Raw genomic sequence first — 20996 nt, 5'->3', positions numbered from 1 at the left:
TAATATAAAGTTGTTTCAATCTAATGACTGCAACATTGCAGGAGTTCGCTGACGTCGAGGACTTTTGTTTTGAAATATGGACATCATTAAAGGGGAGGGTTTTCGACCTGGAAGTAAACAGGAAGTACACTTTAAACTGATCGATTTGAAACTCATGCTGACTCAGAAATATTAGAAAATGTTTAACCTCACATCTGCTTATCTGTAGTGTAACAGTCATGCAAGCGCACATTACTGAAACCACTGTTTAGACATACGCAGTGTCACGCAGCAGCTGGTCTTGTCGGCACATCACTCAGCACGCGCTTGTCACTGACAGCGCAAATATATTCACCTGCAGCAGCGCGCTTTAAAGACTGAGAGGACATGAACAACGAAAATTTCAACCTGAGCGAAAAATTGGTCTCGTCCTCATATGTGCGACAGGGTCTGCAGGCTCGTCGCGGCCATGAGCAGCTCATCCGAGTCCTTTTACAGCAGGTAATCATTGTATGATTGACATCTGCTGACTGTAAGTTACATGTCCATGTGCTCCATGGACATGTTGTCCATTGAAAAAAAGGAGACTTGGGTCTATGCCATGACGCTCTTTTTGACTTTTAAATTTATTCAAAAAAAAATGTATTAAAAATGCCTTCATTGGTGAGCACATTTTTAATTTCTGAATTTAAATCTTAATTGTTCTGTGCACAAAGTCAACACGTCTCTTAATATATATTTTTAAACGTGTCTGCGAAATCAAAGTCATGTGATGCAGAAAAAAACCCCCTTGCAGACCCTCATGACCGACAAACCATTGTGAAAAAGAAGTACACTTTACAAAGAGTACTTATCTCGGATATATACATTATGTACTTCGGACATGTTAGTTGCAATTATATGAAAGTTCAAATGTATATTCAATTCAATTAGTTGAATTTAAGAGCGTTTTATTGACCCACTGAAGTAGGACTTAAGTACATTAGTTTCATAATTCTACTGTCTTTGAAGTATGGTATAATAAGTGCATTGCTGAATGTACTGACAAGCATTTATGGTAAACTAAAATATGATTTAATGTCATTCTGCTGAAATTTGCATGTATTAAATGCATTTGTAATTAAACATTTGTAACAATGGAGTAAGTTGCAAGTTAGTACATATAGCCTAAAATGTAGCCTAACTTGCAAAATTTAATAAAGCTTATGACACATAACATTATAATAAGTACTTTACTTTAGCTGACACCTCAAAATAAGTGTTCTTCATTAAAACACAACAACATATTAAAACTGTTTTAAAATGTACTTTAAAAGAAAACTTTAAATTTAACATTATTACAAAGTACAAGTGCACATTATTAAAAGTGTATTTAAGTGTGTTAAGAAACAGTCATGAAAGTGTTCTCTTTAAGTACACTTAAAGGTGCACTATGTAACTTTTCCGTCCACTAGAGGTCGCCTATTCAAAACAAAGGCGTAGTTTGATGACGCCACGTTTGAGTGCAGAATCCTGGGACATGTGGGTTTACCTCACAGCCGGTGGATAAGAATCGGGATAGTACTCGGGCAGAAATCATCTTCATGGATGCGATTATTAACGTTACTGTAGGGCTGGACGATTAACCAAAAACGAATCGAAACCGAAATTTAGAACCTCTAACCGACGTAATTTTCCCATGTCGGTTATTTCGGTTTTCACATGACTCCGCCCCATCAGTCACATCAAGTGCAGTTCGGCACACGGAAAGATGCAGGACTCAGGAGCAGTTATCTTCGTTTATAGATGCTCAGAATTACTATGGTAATTGCATGTTTTACACAGTTTATACAAGTAAGTTAATCGCCATTCTTTATATGCGCTGATACACACACAGAGGCGGCGCGTGCAAGCCCCGAAGGCAGATCACTTTCACTTGCGTCCTCATGAAGTTTGTCAATTAAACGAGTTTAAAGGCTTGCCAGTTTGAACATTAAAGCGATTGTGCACTATTCAAAAACAATGTTATGGAAAACTTCTCCGTTTCAGTGCTTATGAGCTTTTTTCTGTGAGACAGAGAGCCGAGCTGTGTCGTGTCTCTGACAACACGCGCCAGATCACTTTCACTTGCGTCCTCACAAAGCTTTGTCATTTGTATGTGTTTTAAGCCCTGCCAGTTTGAACATTGAAGCGATTTTAGACCATTAGATGTGTATTATGTTGAACTAATGCCTGATATATTGAGACACGAACACTCACAGACAGTAGCTCGCACATCACGTGAAGATCGGAGGAGAGGAGCACAGAAAATCATTGTCAACGCTGTCCTGTGATTTATCACTACAGTAGCTTAGAAACTCAACCATGATAGCATAGATTTTAAAACCTTTTAAGTAAGTACAAAACACAGCTTCATAATGAATAGAGACGGTATGACTAATTCACACACACACAATCACTCTCTCATTAATGCATTCAAATAAATGTAATGTAGACCTACTGTGCTAATTTATCTGTATCTGATGTACAACAAACAGAAATCTGCCCCATAGACAATAACTGCTGAAAGTGAACCGTTTCCTTCAAGTATTTTAAAGTAACAAAGAAATGCACTTTTTCATTAGAAAAAAATATCCCTTTAATAGTAGAACATATTTACAGTACAAACCTTATCAGTGAACTATGAGGGCAAAAAAAGGAAAGCAAAAAAAAGAGAGCAAAATAATCGTTCATTAATCGTAATCGAGGTACAATGTTCAATTAATCGAGATTTTTATTTTTGGTCAAATCGTTACAGCCCTACGTTACTGTAGTATGTAGCAGAGCAGGACCGAGTGTTGTGGAGCTGAGTAAGGCTGGAGCGATTGTTAAAGGTCCCATGGCATGAAATTTTCATTTTATGAGGTTTTTCAACATTAATATGAGTTCCCCTAGCCTGAATATTGTCCCCAAGTGGATAGAGATGTTGATCGGTGTAAACCCAAGTTCTGGCTGTCTTTCTCTGCCTTTGAGAAAATGACAGGCCAGACGAGCCAATCCTGAAGTCTCCTGGTTTGAAGTCCAAGCAGGAACGGTTACCTCCCTTTCCTCCGCCCAGAGAATCTGGCACGCCCATGCAAACGCTCAAGAGATCATTGCTTGTGAACGAGTGAATGCTGGCAGTTTCTCAGTGTTTGGATGTACAAATGAAAACAGAAGTCTTTCTTCAGTTCCTTCTGATCTGTGATCAGTGATTTCTTATGTGTAGCTAATTATTTATTATTCATGCACACGCTGCGGCTTCTCTCTCTCCCGACAGAGCGGTGTTTTCTATCTTGTGAGTCAGTGTTTTTGTACGTCCTCGTCGCGTCTATCTGTTCTTAAATGTGCATACAGTCGTTTCTGCTCAATATCAGCAGAGCCACATCTTTAGAGATAAACCTCACGCACGCCGAAGCTCGGCCTTCAACATCCCCGACCCCCAGTACTGCATCTGGCCCACAGCGGAGGCACCAAACGCGGCGTGAGATTAAGAAGAAGGGGGGTAAGCGTGAGCATATCCGGGCTAGCCAGCCTAGCCCCACAATAAACTGGATTACATTCGATTACTGCTGTTGTGTCTTTGTTTGCGCTGTGTACTCAATGCGCGTCACTGACGCTTTACATATGATAGGAACATATCTAAAAATAAAGGTATTATCAACACTTACTCATAACTTGTTCATCTCGACAGCTGTAATGGTACTTTGCATGTGTTACAAAGTTGGTAATAATGATGAAGACGGACTCGGTGTGACTGGGACTCGTGTTTATTCAGAACTCTCAAATACAAACACAATAAACTCGCGCTGACAGCACTGCTCTCACAACTCAGTAGTTACTATAAATAACTTTGATTGCAATCGCTGAGCTCAGTCTCTGGTACATTAGTGATGTCCGGTTCGCGAACGATCTTTCTTTTGAACCGGTTCTTTTTAGTGAACCGAATCAGTTCACCAAATCGGACTGAATCGTTCTAAACGGTTCGCGTCTCCAGTCAGCGCTGATCCATAATTTACTAAAGTTACTAACTTTCTGACATGAGTGACAGCCCCTCCGACTAGAAATAGACTAATAACCTGAAGTATATGCTGTAACTAAAACAGTTCACTGAACTGAGACTGACAGAACTGATGTGAAGTGAACTCAGGTCCATCCGTCTCTCTGGCAGCAGCTCGTGCGCGTCATAGACCTCGTTAAACCACGCCCCCTCCGCTCATATCAAATGCAAAGATGTCAGCCAATCACAACAGTGGGCGTTTTTACTGAAGTCTCACAGCAAACACGCCTCTTGTAACAGGGCCTTCAGCCACAGGGCAAACAGCAGTATAGAAAAAATGCCTTTTATTTCTAAATGATGACATTTTATGATGGAAAAATCATACTAACAATATAAGTACACCTCAGGAAACATTATAAAATAATAGAAAAATGCCATGCCATGGGACCTTTAATAAGATGAAGGCAACACACACCTCGTGAGTAGTGGGACTTTTATTATGAAACAGTCACAGGCGCCATCTCCGCTTTTCCGGTCATGAGTATGAGGTAACGCAGCTCTGTTTATCATATTAGACACATCTGAATGTTTTAAATTATGTTATGATGTTACTCTGTGCGTTCGCTCGGCGGCTGCTATGACACTTGTTCACTCTGCAGTAAGAGTAAAGCGTTTCTGCAGATTAAAACCGGAAACCGAGGGAACGCAGATATGAAGCAATCGACAGGCGACGCCCTCACACTTCCCGGTTCATTGGGGGAAAGAGCAATTTTCTCACGATTTACATATAGTTGGAAACATTTGTGATATTGTAAGTACTCAACTGAACAAAATATATAACACTGGGCAAGTGGTTTTTGGATATTTTACTGCAAAAATGTTACAGAGTGCACCTTTGAGTGGCCTAGTATTTCATTAATATATCATCTGCAAGAACAGTTTATTAAAAATATACTTTAATAAGATTTGAACTACATTACAAGTGCACATTCAATAGAATTAAGCGCACGTCTTTTTCACAGTTAAGGGATGGTCAATCAGATAATATGACCTTTTATTACAAGAAATGGTTAGTTCAGGTTGTAATGTCATGTGACATGAGTCCCCAAAAGTTTAATAATATTTATGAATTAATAATAATCTACTTTAAAAATAAAACCAACACGAGTTGCATGTGTGTTTTAAAGTCACCATGAAATCAAAATGGACCAATCTTATTTTTTTACAGAATGTTGAAGTGTTTATTATAAATTATTTATCTGTGCACATCATTGTTTTATTTAAATACATGTGCACTCGTAATCTTTAATCAGAAACATTAACCTCCCCTCCCCCTGCAAACGGCGCCTGTTCTCTTCATGACTTGTGTCTAAACGTGTGTTCATGACGTGTGGGACCAAATACCCTCCACAACTGGCATTCAGATCTGCCTCCATTTAGTTAGCAACACCCAACTTCCTACGATCCAATCAATTCCAGAGGGCGAAATTAAGTCCCACTCTACATACATATATATATATATATATATATATATATATTTTTTTTTTTTTTGGTTCCAGAAGCAGTTTCACTCGGATATACGTCACAATAGGGAAGAAAAGACTATCGCAACTTCTGTTTTATGCCGGCTTTAAACTTGATTTTTTTTATTCTGGTGGACACATAAATGAGTGCTTGTGACTATTAGATTTCTCGTTTCTTGTAGGGCAAATGTCCAGAGGAGGGATGGAGTGAAAGCACCATAGAGCTCTTTCTAAACGAGCTGGCCGTCATGGACAGCAACAACTTCTTAGGGAACTGTGGAGTGGGAGAGCGAGAGGGCAGAGTCGCCTCCAGCCTGGTGGCCAGGAGACATTACAGGTTGGATCTCCGGAAGCTTTTCTGTTTCTCCAAGTCCAAACCTACTCAAGTCCAAGTCCTGATGTCATACCAAATTTAGCATTTTTATGAAACCGTACTTTCTAGGGATGCACGATATATCGGCAACATATCGTTATCGGCCGATAAATGATTATTTTTGATGTTATCGTTATCGGTCCAATAAGAAAATTTGACCGATATAGTCAAGCCGATAGATAATGTATTATTTCCTTCAGCTGAGACAGACGTGCTGTCCACCATGATGGGTTTGAATTGCTCTAAATATGTTTGGAATCACTTCGAAAAGGAAAATACAGTTATGTGCAACATGTGCAGCGCAAGTCTTCTATAATCTACATAAAATGATAATGAGAATAGAATAGGCTGTAAAAGAGCGTTGTGTTTCAGCGCGTTTGTTGAGGGAAGAGCGCGCCCACGGAGTTACACCTTCATGACGAGCACAGTCAAGTTCGCTTGTGCATTCACAGCCTTTTGTGCCATTGTAAGTTGTAATATTATATTTATTATTATTCTGTGTATGTAATCTCATATAGGATGCGTTTGGTTGAGTTAATAAACGATGCAGTAAAGCACTTCATTGTAGGCTACCGGTCTTTAGCTTCAGCGCGCGCCCACGGAGTTACACCTTCATGACGAGCACAGTCAAGTTTGCTTGTGCATTCACAGCCTTTTGTGCCATTGTAAGTTGTAATATTATATTTATTATTTTGTGTATATAATCCCATATAGGATGCGTTTGGTTGAGTTAATTAACGATGCAGTAAAGCACTTCATTGTACCGGCGCGCGCATTTCAAACAGAAATGCACAGCATTAATAACTACTGGGACTGTCCTATACATAACACTGCAATGAGAATATTTCTGTTATAAAACGTAGTGAATTCTCTGGGTTTAGTTGTTTTTCAGCGCGCTGTTGTGGGAAGCGTCAACAACGCATTCTGACCAGCACAGTCAAGTTCGCTTGTGCATTCGCGTCATTTTAAGCATATGTAAGTCGTAATATTACGTTTTTGTAGTATAAACATCTGATTAAAGTCATATAGGATGTGTTTCGTTAAGTCAGTAACCCGCAGTGCTTCACTGTACCGGTGATCATCTTCAGTTTCAGCACGCTCTCAAACAGGGGAAGAGCATCCACAGGAGTTATAACCCTTCACCTATGCGTGATTTTGTGCTAATATAAGTTGTAATATTATATTTATTTTGTATAAATATCTGATTGTTCTCATATATGATGCGTTTAGTTGTTAATTAAACTTCTAAGCGCTTCAGTTTATGGTTGTTCGTTCATTCTCTCCAGCTTCAGCGCGCTCTCAAACAGCAACATTATTCCTAATAGACTAGACTATATTACAGATGTTTACTATTACTGTAATATTAAACATATTTTTTTTTTCAAAAACACAGAAGCATTATTTTTTATAATTAGCACTTTTATTGTTCTCGTATCATTTCCATCAACAATATGGTTTGATTAAAACCATTTCTTTATCGTCTGTGCGGAGGTTATTTCATGCACTTGCATTCTGATTCTTTATTATGCAGCCTAGGTAATGCTGTTCAATTACTTGTTTGCATTATTTAGGTATATTATTTTTATTTTTTAGACAATATAATTTTTGGTAACATTTTACAAATAAGGTCTCATTTTATTAATGCATTAACTATCATGAACAAACAGAGAGCAATAACCTTTGTTTCTTTTAGTAATAAAATGTTTGTGTTTTGTAACAGTCCATTCACAGTTCATACCTAATGTTAAAAGACACAACTTTGGGTCTGAATATGTTGAGATTAACATGAACTAAAATTAATAAATCCTGTTGAAGTATTGTTCATTCATTGTTGGTTAACTAATACTAACAAAAATTAAACCTTATTGTAAAGTGTTAAAAAAAAAAAATTGGCCATAGGAGTGTAAAATTAATTTGAAAAGGTAAGGAATCTCACACTGGTTCAAATAGGCTACTGTAGTGTATAGGTTTGATTTATGTTGAAGTGTTTGGGACATGGCTTTTAATGGTGAGCCTTTTGTTTTTGTAATCAGGCTCTCAGAGTTTATTAAAATTTGTATTTAGATTTATCGGCCAATATATCGGTTATCGGCTTTCAAATATTAAGAATTATCGGTTATCGGTATCGGCCAAAATGTTCATATCGGTGCATCCCTACTTTCTGTCATCTGTTTAGCATGTGTCTTAGAAGAAATAATTAAAAAAAATTAACTTACCATTTTAACTTTTGGATTTGCTTAAAGTATCGTATTGTGAAATTAGTATTGTGTATCAAACTGAATCGTGACATGAGTGTATTGTTACTATTAATTAAAGTGTCCCTATTATGCTTTTTCAGATATGACATTTCATGTAGTTTGTAATATATTTGTTTGTGAATGTAAAAGGTCTGCAAAGTTTCTAAGATTAAAGTGCAGGATAAATGGAGGATTTTTTGTCTCAAAAAGAAGAAAGGAAAAACAACAGATTCTGCTTGAAATGAGTCGTCAGTAATTCCAGTCTTACTTCCTGCACAAACCTAGATAGGTCTTAATACGTTTGCATAATGCCCCCTTATGGTCTTCATTGGCTGCCTGCAAACAGCATCTACATTGACCCGCCCTCAAACACTGTAAACACTTGTAGCTGAGACTAGAAGAGTTTGGTTCATGTTGTCGACATGTCAAGAAGACGCTGTTTTCTGTGCTGCGAAACCAGATCCCCTTTGCATATACTTTGCATGATGAGGACTCGGGCTTGATACAGAATTTACACCGTAAAACCGACAGCATCATAACTGTTCGTATCACTGAAGCATCCGGAGCTGAAATTCAGATATAATTATGAATATTTGAATCAGTTAAATAGAGTCACTTGATGTAGCTACATTAGCATTACAATCAATCAATCAGTTCCTCCTATGAACGTTCAGTATTGATTATTAATTCATTCTAAGGAAAGGATATTTTTCATGGCCACAGAAAAATAATTATTTCCTTGAATTTACGCAAGCGCTTTGAGCGCATAACAAGATCGATCATTTAAGGGACAATTTGTTTTCATGCAGGGAGTCAGGACTAAACATATATTGTGCACAAACTTTATTAACTAAAGCGCAGACAAGACTAAAACTAACATGAAACATACATGCACAAAACATACATGACAAGAGGTAAGGTTAAAGTGGATGCTGGGAAAAGGGTCAGAACAGATGGATGAAGTTATGCCAAGAGTCTAAACCTTGGGAAGAACCATCTTTGATAAACTCCTTTGTCTGAACAGAGGGTTTACAGTTTTACTAACTACACAGCGTTTTGTATTTTGTACTTTACTTGCATTTAGCCTGAGGTGTAGAAGACCGTCCGAGGTGAAATCGTAGGAGAAAGTTTCGATGGTTCCGTCCGATGGCATTGAAGTGGTGGTCAAGTTCTTCTGCATCGATTGAAGAAGAAATGATAAGCTTGCATGGTTGTTTCGATTCCGTCGAGGTTGAGGAAGTTGCACAGGCCTTAAGGTATTGGGCCTGCTGGCCCATGTCGTGGCTTCTGGTCTCCTGTCCCACACACACGCAAAGTTTTGTGTGAAGCCCTTATCTGGCCTGCTGGGCGGAAGCCCACAGGCTCAGCCTGTCTGTTGTATGCACGAGGGAGAAGCAGAAGAAGGGGGAGGAGAGAGTGCATCACTCCTTAAAAGGTCTGCAAGAGGTCACCGCCTCTTCAGTCATAGAGACAATCATATTCGGGCTTTCGGAGGGAAAGTTTTACGATCCTTTGTCTCAAGCAGATCCTTTGCCGATTGGTTGCTGCTGAAGGAACTATTAAAGGTTCTTGTATCGACATATCCTATACACAATCATTCAGATCTTTAGATTACAACTTCGTAGACACCAAACATGCCATACACATTATTTGCGTTAACCATAGTATGCAATTCTGAAATATAAATCCAACAGAGATTGAATTAACACGGACCAAACCCTATAAAAACAAATCATGAGATGGATATATGTTCATATATTTCTCAAGTGGTTATATATATATATATATATATATATATATATATATATATATATATATATATATATATATATATATATATATATATATATGAGCTATATGAGTTTAACATGGTGTATTTGTCCTTTTCAGAAAGACAAATTCCTTTCGGTCGTAAACCGTGTCTTATCTGACGGTAGCTCTGGGACCTTTCTCTGTTGTGTTGGGGGAAAGTCTGTTACTAAGCACAAAGCATTTAAAACATATTTGTTAAAGTAACAGGTGATTATGTGTCTGATTTGCCTCAGTCGCTATAGGACGTTTTGTTTCAGACACTCGCTGTAAGCGCTAGACCAATTACAACAGACTGGGCCATCTGACCAATCAGAGCAGAGTAGATCAGTCACACAGACTGGGCCGTCTGACCAATCAGAGCAGAGTAGAACAATAACAACAGGGGCAGGTTCAAGCTCAAACCGGTGCGCAACGTTTTGCTACGGTTTCTGGGTTGAATGACATGTTTCCTGGAAACAATGTGCAACAGGGTTTGAGATGCGTTTTCTCTTGTTTGGTGGCTGTGTCAAAAATGTCAGCCCATTCAGCAGCAACATGTGTATATAAACCACGCGGTATTAAAGAGATGGCTCGCACAATGGGTCCAAGGAAAGTCGTTTACAAATGTGTCTGCTGCAGCTCGATATACGCAACAATTGAAGATATTAGAAGACATGTTTGTCTTTTCATCCTGAAATGCGAGGCAATTGTTGGATCACAATAATTAGGAACCACAGTTTCCACAAATCCCTTCACTCGATTGTGATGCTCTATTTTACTCTGGATGGCAAGGGCAGTGACTGTAACATTAAGCGTATTTTGCAGTATTAAACACGTATTTATACCGATTTCATCAGGCTCTGAAAATTCTTCAAAAAAGAACACAAAGAATGGCCTTCTCAGTTGCCATAGTTGCAACTCTTGCGTCATCAGAACACGGTGTTCAACGCACCACCGTTTCCATTTAAAAAACGCTTTGCAGCGTTTTGTCGAGGCTGAACACAGCCCAGACTAGGCCATCTTACCATCAGAAAAGAGTAGACCAATCACAACAGACTGGGCCATCTGACCAATCAGAGCAGAGCAGGCTCGTGGAAAGGAGGGGTTTAGAGAGACTGAATCCTTGATCAAACTGTTTCAGACACTGAGAGAAGAAGTGATGCAGCTATGTGTATATTTTGAGAAAATTCAAGTGATTTTTGATCTTGAATGCATGTAAAGATATTGGAGGAGACCCCCAAAACAAAACTAGAAACCTTTAAAATGGCACAAAAGGGGCACTTTATTATTAAGAAATGTACTTTTCGGAAGAAAAAAAATAACAACAGAATTTTGTAAAATAACCTGCCTTTTACTGTTTTTCTCCTCAGACTGATCCATGGCATCGGCCGATCGGGGGATATTGCTGCTGTTCAGCCTAAGGCTGCTGGTTCCAGCCTCTTGAATAAAATCACTAATTCAGTAGTTCTGGATGTGTTGAAATTTACAGGTACTTTCTGTAATGTTTCATTAAACAACAAGTTTGGTAATGGGACGCATGACTAAGCAGAACAAATAAGCAAACAGCAAGCCTTCACTTATAATCCAGTGTTTTTGTGCATTTTTGTAACTGTTTTCACAGGTGTTAGGAGTGTGTCCTCGTGCTTTGTGGTCCCCATGGCGACAGGAATGAGTCTCACGTTGTGTTTCCTCACCCTGAGACACAGGAGGCCAGGAGCGCGATACATCCTCTGGCCTCGCATTGACCAGAAGTCCTGTTTCAAATCCATGGTGACTGCTGGTAAGATTCAGGGCCAGTTTTCAATATAGCCCACCGCAGAGAAACCTGTGTTATTTTAGTGTCATTCATTTACTATTGTAGTATATATTGAATTAGCTTTTATTTTGATATTTTCAGATTTCATTTTAGTTTTTGTTTCAGTAACTTTGTGCTTTTGTCATTTTTTATTTATTTAAAATATTTCTATTTGGCTTTCATTTATTTTTATTTCAGTTTTAGTATTTTTAGTAGTGCTGTCAAACGATTAAAATATTTAATCGCGATTAATCGCATTAATGTCATAGTTAACTCACAATTAATCGCACATTTTTATTTATTCTAAATGTCCCTTGATTTCTTTTTGTCCCATTATTTTTTCTTATTTTAATATGCTCTTATCAACATAGAAAAGTGGATCGGCTTGCTTTGTTCAAATGTTTGTTTTATTGAAAACAACATTGGCATACTTTAGTGTTCGATTTCACACCAACATTCTCACTTGGAGCAAATAATCGCTCACACAATGTAACACTGCCCATCAATAAAAGGGTGAAACAAATACTTTGTTGCACAAACAGCCCCTTCAACAGCCCTTTCTAAGGGATCAAAACAGGGTGATACAAAATAAAATTACAAAGTGCACATGCAAGGTAAACTAGAGCCGCGTTTCCACCGCAGGAACTTTACCCCGGAACCAGGAACTTTGGGGGGGAACTCGGTGTGTTTCGACCGCAGGAACCAGGGTCTAAATGAAGTTCCGGGTAAATATTTCCCCCTCCAAACGGCCCTGCTTGCGAGGTGGGACTTTTCAAAAGTTCCCGAACTTTCGGGGGTGGGACTTGGGCGCTGAACATGCTGATTGGTTGAGCTCTCGCAGCTATTTTTTTTTCCACCGCCATATTTACAAGTCTTTTGCGAGGTGGGTTTCGTGGGTTTTGCGTTCAGTAAATATTTTTTTTGCAACAATGGAGTTCAACAAAAAATTCGACCGATGGACCGACGACGAGGTTCAGGCTTTATTGAGCATATATGCGGAGGAGGACATCCAGCGGGAACTGGAAATGGCGACCCGCAATGAAAAGGTATAGCTAACTGAAGATATCGACTCGGTTCCAGTCACACTGGAAAACAGTGCAGAGAGAAGTTGAAGAAATTAGACAAGATTACAAGAAATTAAAGGATCATAACAACCGGAGCGGTTCCGACCGGCGTATCAACAAGTGGTATGACCGCCTGGACGCGTTGCTGGGACACAGACCGTCCTTTTCTGGCGCAGCGGTAACGAAAGACTCGGCTAGTGCGTTGTTGGAAACCATCCAGGAATCCGAGTGGGTTGAAGGTAAATATATCATCTTGGTATCATCTATTAAACTCGTTGCAGTGTTTAAACACGTTGCAGTAACTTTTTTCAACGTGCTTTTCCAGACGTAACGAGTGGCCCTGATGAATCGCAGGCAACGGAGACCAGCGTGTTTTCCCCCGCGGTCACCAGTACGTTATAAAGCTGACAAAAATGTGTATATATTTAAAAACTGATGTGTAATCCTTAATGGTTTTGTTGTTTTTAATTGTAAACTTAAATTGCCCATGATAAAAATTGCACACTGGGCATTGTTCAAGCTGGGCAAACAATTGTTCATTATTTGTAGTGAAAACACTTTAAATAATTAATTGATGGTTTCTATTGTTTCATGGTTGCCTTGTGTATTAATTTCCATGTGTTTCTGTGCAATTTTTCTACTTAGAGAAAAGGAAAAGGGACTGTGACTTTCTTGATGCACTGAGGGACATGGAGGATGCTAACCCTGCAGCATGGACAAGAACTGACCAATATATGCAGCTGTTACTGGAGAGCCAGGCCGAGGAGAGATGAGGAGGCAAGAGTTGGCATTCCACCAGTCAGAAGCGGAAGAAAGCAGACGGCAGCAGAGGGACTTTCAGACTGGGTTTCTGTCTGTTCTTGGACAGTTTGTCCAGTTGTTCAAGAAGTAGCCACAATGACCAGCCGCTTGAATGAAGCATTTGCACTACCACATTTGTACTTTATATATTGTACGTGTTGGCACAGCTCTTGGACAGGTTACTGAAAAATACACTTTTTTTATATTGTTGTTTTCACATTTTATATTTTCATTTTATTGTTCTAGTAATTTATTTGTCTTTGCACACTTTTATTTTAATTTTGTAAGAACTAATCTGTCTAAAATAAAGTAAAATGTGTAAAATGTCACTGTGTCTTTAATTTCCACATTCTAACTATATAACCACATTCTAATTGTATTCATATAGTGTAGGAAGCAAATAAAAGGGCTGCTGCTCGCAAGTCTTTCTGAATATGCACATAAACATATCTAGAAAACCCAAATATTATATTTTTAAATGTATAACTATGTGAATGTAGTATAATAACTTATAACCACAACTTAAGTGAAGCCATAAGTGGTCCTGCTTCATTTCAAATTTGAGGAAGAAGTCTCTAATATTATGCATTTAATGAAGCATATTGTAATACTAGTCATGTGATTTTTTTTTGTTTTTTGTGAATGTTAAGAGATGTTATTGTGATAAAAAATAAAATACTTGCAGTCTAGTACCTAATCTTTCAACCGCTTAATTCAGTCTATTGTTTTCATTCAATTAACTTTTCACACATCTGTCATGAATGACTGAAACCTCATTATCCTTTTATAGAAAATGTTTTGTTTTGGAATTGAGCTATTACAACACATTCAGATTTTGGATTGCCCATCATCCCATTTTGCATTAAAATGGTCAAACCAGGTGAAAGTGCACGTTTAAATAAACAGTGTTGGTAATGTGTGTACATAATCAGCAAAAGCAGCGCTGCTTGCATCACCTACACTTGTTATTGTTGCAGACAGCATCGCGCAAAAGTGATTACTGTCCGTCGGTGACTGGGAGAAGCAGTCGCGCGCATTCCCACGTCACCGGACTAATTTGCCTAATCTCCCCGGTACTTTAGACCGCGGTGGAAACGCAGATTGTAGCAGGTCTGGGGGAGAAAAGTTCCTGGGAAAAAAAGTTCCTGGTACAAATAGTTCCGGGTAATTTCGGTGGAAACGCGGCTTAGGACTCCGCCTATAGTGCAGTTAAACCAGGGGTCGCGGACTCCGGTCCGAATCCGGACCGCGAAGCCTTTTGACGTAATGAAACAGTTAACGTTGCAATGCTCAGTTACTACGTTCAGACCCAGACGCGCGGTCAAGCATGCAGTGAAGAAGAGGCTGATGGTGCCTTCACACCGGACGCGAATGACGCGTCATGCACGCCGCTTAATCCGCGCCGCAGAATGTCTATTTGCGTCTTTGCATTGACTTAAATCACTCGCGCAAAACGCTTCATTCGCGTCTGGTGTGAACGCACCATCAGAGCAGAAAGCAGCGCTCAAGACAAGCACTTTTAGTTGAAGACCCCTGAGTTAAACCATGGCTTAATACGTTTCTCATTTCGGCGTCTCACGCTTGCCATCCACGTCTACTCTTTTAATGGCCCAAACGAGTGCGGGCAGCCGCAGCGTGCCTGATGTTTTGTTTCCGGTCTAGCTACATCCGGAGTGGTGTTGTAGTTTTTCTAACGTTACTAGTTGTTGCAACAGCATGTGAAAAAACTACAAAGTTTGTTAGAACAAAAAGAACGTTAATCTCGCGATAAAAAAATTGACGCCGTTAAAATAGGTTTGCGTTAACGTCGCTAATAACGCGTTTAACTGACAGCACTAATTTTTAGTACTTTAACATTTTTGGTAACAGTAACACTTTACAATAAGGTCTCATTCGTTAACATTAGTTAAAGCGATAGTTCACCCAAAGATGAAAATTTGATGTTTATCCCCAGGGCATCCAAGATATAGGTGACTTTGTTTCTTCAGGAGAACACAAATTCCATCCATCCATCATCTTCCGCTTATCCGGGGCCAGGTCGCGGGGGAAACAGTTTAAGCAGAGACGCCCAGACTTCCCTCTCCCTAGCCACTTCCTCCAGCTCTTCCGGGGGAACCCTGAGGCGTTCCCAGGCCAGCCGGGAGACATAGTCCCTCCAGCGTGTCCTAGGTCTTCCCCGGGGCCTCCTCCCGGTGGGACATGCCTGGAACACCTCCCTGGGAAGGCGTCCAGGGGGCATCCGAAATAGATGCCCGAGCCACCTCAGCTGGCTCCTCTCGATGTGGAGGAGCAACGGCTCTACTCTGAGCTCCTCCCGAGTGACCGAGCTTCTCACCCTATCTCTAAGGGAGCGCCCAGCCACCCTACGGAGAAAGCTAATTTCGGCCGCCTGTATCCGGGATCTTGTCCATTCGGTCATGACCCACAGCTCATGACCATAGGTGAGAGTAGGAACGTAGATTGACCGGTAAATCGAGAGCTTTGCTTTACAGCTCAGCTCCTTCTTTACCACGACAGACCGGTACATCGACTGCATTACTGCAGAAGCTGCAACGATCCGTCTGTCGATCTCCCGTTCCATCCTTCCCTCACTCGTGAACAAGACCCCAAGATATCTGAACTCCTCCACTTGAGGCAGGAACTCTCCACCAACCTTAAGTGGGCAATCCACCCTTTTCCGACTGAGAACCATGGCCTCGGACTTGGAGGTGCTGATTCTCATCCCAGCCGCTTCACACTCGGCTGCAAACCGTCCCAGTGCACACTGTAGATCCTGGTCTGAGGAGGCCAACATGACAACATCATCTGCAAAAAGCAGAGACGAAATCGTGTGGTCCCCAAACCGGCCACTCTCCGGCCCTTGGCTGCGCCTAGAAATTCTGTCCATAAAAATTATGAACAGAACCGATGACAAAGGAGTCCAACATGCACCGGGAACAGGTCTGACTTACTGCCGGCAATGGCCCGATTTTTTTTGCCTTCACGACTACCCGAGCTGCAGCCCGCTTGGCCTGCCGGTACCTGTCAGCTGCCTCCGGAGTCCCACAAGCCATCCAGGCCCGATAGGACTCCTTCTTCAGCTTGACGGCATCCCTTACTTCCGGTGTCTACTACCGGGTTCGGGTATTGCCGCCTCGACAGGCACCGGAGACCTTACGGCCACAGCTCCGAGCGGCCGCAGCGACAATGGAGGTGGAGAACATGGTCCACTCAGTTGACACCTCCGCCCCTCTCTTCACCTGAGTGTCCAAGACATATGGCCGAAGGTCTGATGACACGACCACAAAGTCGATCATCGACCTCCGGCCTAGGGTGTCCTGGTGCCACGTGCACTGATGGACACCCTTATGCTTGAACATGGTGTTCATTATGGACAAACCGTGGCTAGCACAGAAATCCAATAACAGAACACCGCTCGGGTTCAGATCAGGGGGGCCGTTCCTCCCAATCACGCCCCTCCAGGTGTCACTGTCACTGCCCACGTGGGCGTTGAAGCCCCCAATAAAACGACGGAGTCTCCAGTCGGAGCACTTTCCAGCACCCCTCCCAGAGACTCCAAGAGGGCCGGGTACTCCGCAAACGACAAATGAGAGACCTATCCCCGACTCGAAGGCGCAGGGAAGCGACCCTCTCGTTCACCGGGGTGAACTCCAACACATAGCGGCTGAGCTGGGGGGCTATAAGCAAACCCACTCCAGCCCTCCGCCTCTCACCATGGGCAACTCCAGAGTGGTAGAGAGTACAGCCTTTCTCTCGTGTGGTTCCAGAGCCCAAGCTGTGCGTGGAGGTGAGCCCGACTATCTCTAGTCGGTACCTCTCGACCTCCCGCACAAGCTCAGGCTCCTTCCCCGCCAACGAGGTGACATTTCCACGTCCTTAAAGCCAGATTCAGTGTCCAGAGATCGGGTCGTCGGGGGCCTCGCCCTCGACTGTTGCCCGATTCACTATGCACAGGCCCCTTACGCTCCCTCCTGCAGGTGGTGAGCCCACAGGAGGGCAGCCCCACGTCACTCCTTCGGGCTGAGCCTGGCCGGACCCCATGGGGGGAGGCCCGGCCACCAGGCGCTCGCATACGAGCCCCAACCCCGAGCCTGGCTCCAGGGTGGGGCCCCGGCTGCGCCATGCCAGGCGACGTCACGGTCCTTGGTGTAATTGTCAACATAAGGGTTTGTGAACTGTTCTTAGTCTGGCCCGTCACCAACGACCTATTTGCCTTGGGAGACCCTACCTGGGGCATATAGCCCCAGACAATATAGCTCCCAGGATCATTCGGGTACTCAAACCTCTCCACCACGATAAGGTGACAGTTCAAGGAGAGGGGAGAACACAAATTAAGATTTTTAAACAACCGTTGCAGTCTGTCAGTCGTATAATGCATGTGAATGGTAGAAAAATATATGAGACAAAAAAAAAACATGCACAGGCAAACTAAACCCTGCGGCTCGTGATGACACATTGATGTCTTAAGACACGAAACGATCGGTTTGTGCGAGAAAACGAACAGTCTTTATTCAACAGCCTTGAGCGCTAATATTAACAATAGAAACCTTATTGTAAAGTGTTACCACTTTTTTATTATTATTTCAATTAGTTGCAAGGCAGCATTTATGATTTTTTTTCTTATTCTAGTTCAGTTTTTATTTCAATTAACAAAAATTATAATAGTTTAGTTTTAGATTTAAACTCACATTCACAAGCACAAATCTCTTCCCTAGTGATAAAATGCAACTATATAATGACTCTTCATGTCTGTTCATCTTTCTTTAAATGCAGCCAGATAATATTCATTCTTATTTGTAGTTACTACTAGTCACAATGTCATAAAAACAAGAATATGGGACCCACTTTATTTAAGTGCCTTAAACTGCTATGTACTACGATTTAAATTAATAATTTGATACAATGCACTTATTGTGTACATACATGTTTTTACATTGCACATATTTAAAATATACCTACATAATTACATCTGTAATTAATTTCTGTAATTACAACTACACTGTTGACCCTTCCCCCTTAGTCCCTAACCTGACCCATATCCCCCTCAATAGCATTAAGAGTTTTTTACAATAAAACATGACCAGAATAAGTGCATTGTACCTAATATTATATTTTATGTAAGTGCATTGTAGTTATATAAATATAAAAGTGGGACCCGGATATATCCCAGTTGACCAGCATGGTGCTTTCCTTTATATTAGTAAAGAAAATAATTTTATAATTGCCTCTTTTCACAAAAATATATCAAATGTTTTTCCACTTTTGAAAGGGTTTGAACCTGTGGTGATAGAGAATGTCTTGGAAGGAGATGAGCTGAGAACAAACATGGAGGAAGTGGAGAGGAAGATTGAGGAGTTGGGTGCTAAGAACATCCTGTGTGTCCATTCCACAACATCCTGTTTTGCTCCACGTGTCCCTGACAGGCAGGTCAAAACCACAGAAAAGAATGTTTCTTTACTAAAACTAATATTTTCTGCATAGTTTCCGTAAGCATATAGACATAAAGTTTAAAGAAACAGTTCACCAACAAATACATTTTATACTCAACAATCTGATCCTATATTATTTTCTTTCTTTTGAAGAAAAAAGAAAATGCTTGAGCTGCAAGAAAAAATATTTATAATGATATACTGTATATTTTAAATAAATCCTGTTATTTATTTTTTTACTTCATCAAAGAATCTTGAAAAAAGTATCACAGGTTATGAATAATATTAAGCAGCAATAAATCAGCCTATTAGAAGGATTTCTGAAGGATCATGTGACTCTGAAGACTGTAGTAATAGCTGATGAGTTTTGATGAGCATAATAGACATCTTTCAAAAACATTTATAATATATATATATATATATATATATATATATATATATATATATATATATATATATATATATATATATATATATATATATATATATATATATATATATATATATATATATATATATATATAGTATATTGCATATTCACTTTATTTATTTTTACAGGCTAGAGGAACTTGCTGTTCTGTGTTCCAAGCATGATATTCCTCACATAGTCAATAATGCCTATGGAATACAGTCCTCCAAATGTATGCACCTTATTCAGCAGGTAACATGTACTTTTTTTGTGTACATTTACTACAATAATTTACTTTATTTCAATGAAACCAAATTTGCTTATGATGTGTTTTTATAGGGGGCTCGTGTTGGGAGAATCGATGCCTTTGTCCAAAGTCTTGATAAAAACTTCATGGTCCCAGTTGGTGGTGCCATCATCGCAGGGTTTGATGAGAGCTTCATTAATGAGATCAGTAAGATGTACCCTGGTACGTATATATATTTTTATTAAACCGCGAATATGTTGTAGATGAGTGATCTTTTACAAACGCAGCCCTGCTTTCACAGACAAGAATTGAAGGGATAGTTCACCCAAAAATTAAAATTACCCCATGATTTACTCACCCTCAAGCCATCCTATGTGTATATGACTTTCTTCTTTCAGACGAATACAATCAGAGTTATATTTAAAAAATGTCCTGCTTTATAATGGCAGTGAATGGCAGCCCAAAATTTGAAAATAAAAAAAGTGAATAAAAGTGCATCCATCCATTATAAAGGTTTTTTTTGTTGGAAAAATATCAAGCTGCCGGTGGGCCGCTTCTGTATTTAACTTATAATAAAACGTAACTGGCGCGATGATGGCGTCAGCCGTAGCTTAAGCATTTTGAACTGTGAGAGGCATTGCACTTTCTTCATAAGTTGAATACGGAAGGCGGTCCGCCGGAAGCTAGATAGTTTACATTATAACGTGTTAAATATGGATATTTTTCGTACAAAAACCCATCAATTTACTTCAGAAGGCCTTTCTTAACCCCCCGGAGCCGTATGGATTACTTTTATAATGGATGGATGCACTTTTTTCCAGGGCTTCAAATTTTGGCTTGCCGTTCACTGCCATTATAAAGCTTGGAAGATTCAGGACATTTTTTAATATAACTCCGATTGTATTCGTCAGAATGAATCAAATATACCTAGAATTGCTTGAGGGTGAGTAAATCATGGGCTAAATTTCTTTTTTGGGTGAATTATCGTTTTAAACTAGTCCTGGACTAAAATACAAGTTTGAGCTGTTTTAACTGAAAGCAACTTGCACTGACATATGTCCAAATATATCAGTGCCATTGTTCTTTCTCAAGATGCACACCAGTAATGTTTTGTTTTCTAATGCACATTTATAAACTTAAATATAGCTACTTAAATGTCCTATTTGAACTAAGGTCTAATCCTGGCTTAATCTAAGCCCTGTCTGTGAAACCGGGCCTTAAAGGAACACGCCAACTTTTCGGGACTTTAGCTTATTCACCGTATATCCCCCAGAGTTAGATAAGTCCATACATACCATTCTCATCTCCGTGCGTGCCATAACTCTGTCTGACACACCCACCGCTAGCCTAC

General features: G+C 40.3%; 1 protein-coding gene across 1 annotated transcript in view; it reads left to right on the top strand.

Moving 5' to 3' along the window:
- The first annotated feature begins 88 nt into the window (after nucleotides 1-88).
- sepsecs (Sep (O-phosphoserine) tRNA:Sec (selenocysteine) tRNA synthase) overlaps nucleotides 89-20996 on the top strand; it is a 36906-nt gene continuing 15998 nt past the window's right edge. Inside the window, exons 1-7 of the mRNA XM_079809620.1 lie at nucleotides 89-480; nucleotides 5682-5836; nucleotides 11271-11389; nucleotides 11522-11680; nucleotides 18830-18983; nucleotides 19548-19650; nucleotides 19738-19867. Of these exons, the coding sequence (XP_079665746.1) occupies nucleotides 367-480; nucleotides 5682-5836; nucleotides 11271-11389; nucleotides 11522-11680; nucleotides 18830-18983; nucleotides 19548-19650; nucleotides 19738-19867 (934 nt within the window). The 5' untranslated portion in view covers nucleotides 89-366. The remainder of the gene's footprint in view (nucleotides 481-5681; nucleotides 5837-11270; nucleotides 11390-11521; nucleotides 11681-18829; nucleotides 18984-19547; nucleotides 19651-19737; nucleotides 19868-20996) is intronic.

This window comes from Gobio gobio (genome assembly GCF_949357685.1).
Source record: "Gobio gobio genome assembly, chromosome: 2".
Lineage (NCBI taxonomy): Eukaryota > Metazoa > Chordata > Actinopteri > Cypriniformes > Gobionidae > Gobio > Gobio gobio.
This window is presented reverse-complemented; position numbering and strand designations above follow the sequence as displayed.